Source organism: Habropoda laboriosa, unplaced genomic scaffold (assembly GCF_001263275.1).
Source record: "Habropoda laboriosa isolate 0110345459 unplaced genomic scaffold, ASM126327v1 scaffold204, whole genome shotgun sequence".
Classification (NCBI taxonomy): Eukaryota; Metazoa; Arthropoda; class Insecta; order Hymenoptera; family Apidae; genus Habropoda; species Habropoda laboriosa.
The window spans coordinates 721,902-723,480 of NW_017100385.1; the positions used below are offsets into that span (position 1 = coordinate 721,902).

At 25.5% G+C, this 1,579-nt stretch overlaps 1 protein-coding gene across 3 annotated transcripts in view; it reads right to left on the bottom strand.

Annotated features, from left to right (window-relative positions):
- Positions 1-495: 495 nt before the first annotated feature.
- The window catches only part of LOC108575079 (CDP-diacylglycerol--inositol 3-phosphatidyltransferase), a 1,842-nt gene continuing 758 nt past the window's right edge, over positions 496-1,579 (bottom strand). For all 3 annotated transcript variants that reach the window (XM_017937792.1, XM_017937791.1, XM_017937790.1), the window contains exons 3-5: positions 1,001-1,289; positions 734-897; positions 496-650 (exon numbers count right to left, since the gene is read on the bottom strand). In XM_017937792.1, coding sequence (XP_017793281.1) covers positions 496-650; positions 734-897; positions 1,001-1,289 — 608 coding nt within the window. The remainder of the gene's footprint in view (positions 651-733; positions 898-1,000; positions 1,290-1,579) is intronic.

Genomic DNA, 1,579 nt, shown 5'->3' on the forward strand with positions numbered 1-1,579 from the left:
AAAATATAATTTTATAATATATAATATATAAAATAATGGAACATGAGATGTTTAAGATTACATTGCATTAAAATATTTAGAAATCAATAATATCTAGTACACTTACTGATACTCTCCTAATACCATTCTATAAGAACTATTCTAAATCAAAATTATTAAGTTGTATGCATTATTAAAAATATAAAATCATTATTTAAAAACTATAACAGGACATATTACATCGAGACAAGATTTTTTCTTTTTTTAATAGCTTTGATCTTTAGTTGTATAGGAAAAAATATAATGTACAATGCTTGTAGTAAGCTTACTATTATAAAAAAATTAAACATTGACTAGCACCATGTATCTATTTCATATTAAAATAGTTTATAGATTCTAACTTTAAATGTGGCACATTTAATCAGATCAAATGGTAAAAATATGGTGTAAACATGTACTTGCTTATGACAGACACCAAATTAGGAAGATCAATTAATCATGCTTAATTAAATTAATTTAATTTGTTTTTACACACTTTTCTCTTTCCTTGACATCAATTATGCTTAAATTGATGCAGGATATGTATCCATGTAACAATGAAATAGCAGATTTAACAAATGCTATGGGTGCAGAGAGATACATAACCAATCTGAATAAACTCATACCGATAACTGAAATAAGAATACATATTTTATAGTATTCATTGCAGTATTTAATACTAATAATATATATACATAAAAAGATAGTAACTTACAAGTAGGTCCTTCGGTAAAGTATAAAAGGTACAATGCAGCATAAAAAGCTTCATTACCAGCACACATGACAAATAAGACTATACGATTAGTGTAATACACTCTCATGATTGGATTTTCAGACATATCAATAAATTTATGACTTGTTTTGCCTTGTAAAAGAGACCTATAATATAATACCTCACAATTATATGATGAAATAGAATTGTTCTCTGTATACTTGTGCAATGATAATAATGTATATGTATCTGAATAAAATTTATTCTTACGTATGCAAGTATATCCAATGACAACTAATGTCAATAGCCATGCTTAATTGAAACCAAAATGAGTATGATGGATAAAATATACACAATGTAGCTAAAAGACACATAGTACCAACACGATCAGTCAATTGATCTAACATAGCACCAAATTTGGTGCCTTGATTGAAATATCTTGCTGCATGACCATCCACTGCATCTAATAGTGCACTAATTATATAACACCATGAGGCAATGACATGGTTAGTTGTCATAAAGTAAAACGATATAATAGCCAAAATCACTCTGCCATAGCCTGTTAATACACACATATGCACACATTAATTATATATATAATCACTTTTATAACATTATTCATATACATATATCTTTAAATAAGCATATTCTTTATTGTTTAATCATTCTTAATTGCTTTTACACTTTCTTTAACTTGTTGCAATTTTAGTGATATTTATAACAACTTTCTGATGTAGTTGTTATATTTATATAAATATCTAATCTTAATGTTTTGAATTCTTATCAAATGTTTTCTTAATTATATTCTTAATTAAACAATTTAAATCTTTTATTTTAAATACACTGAAG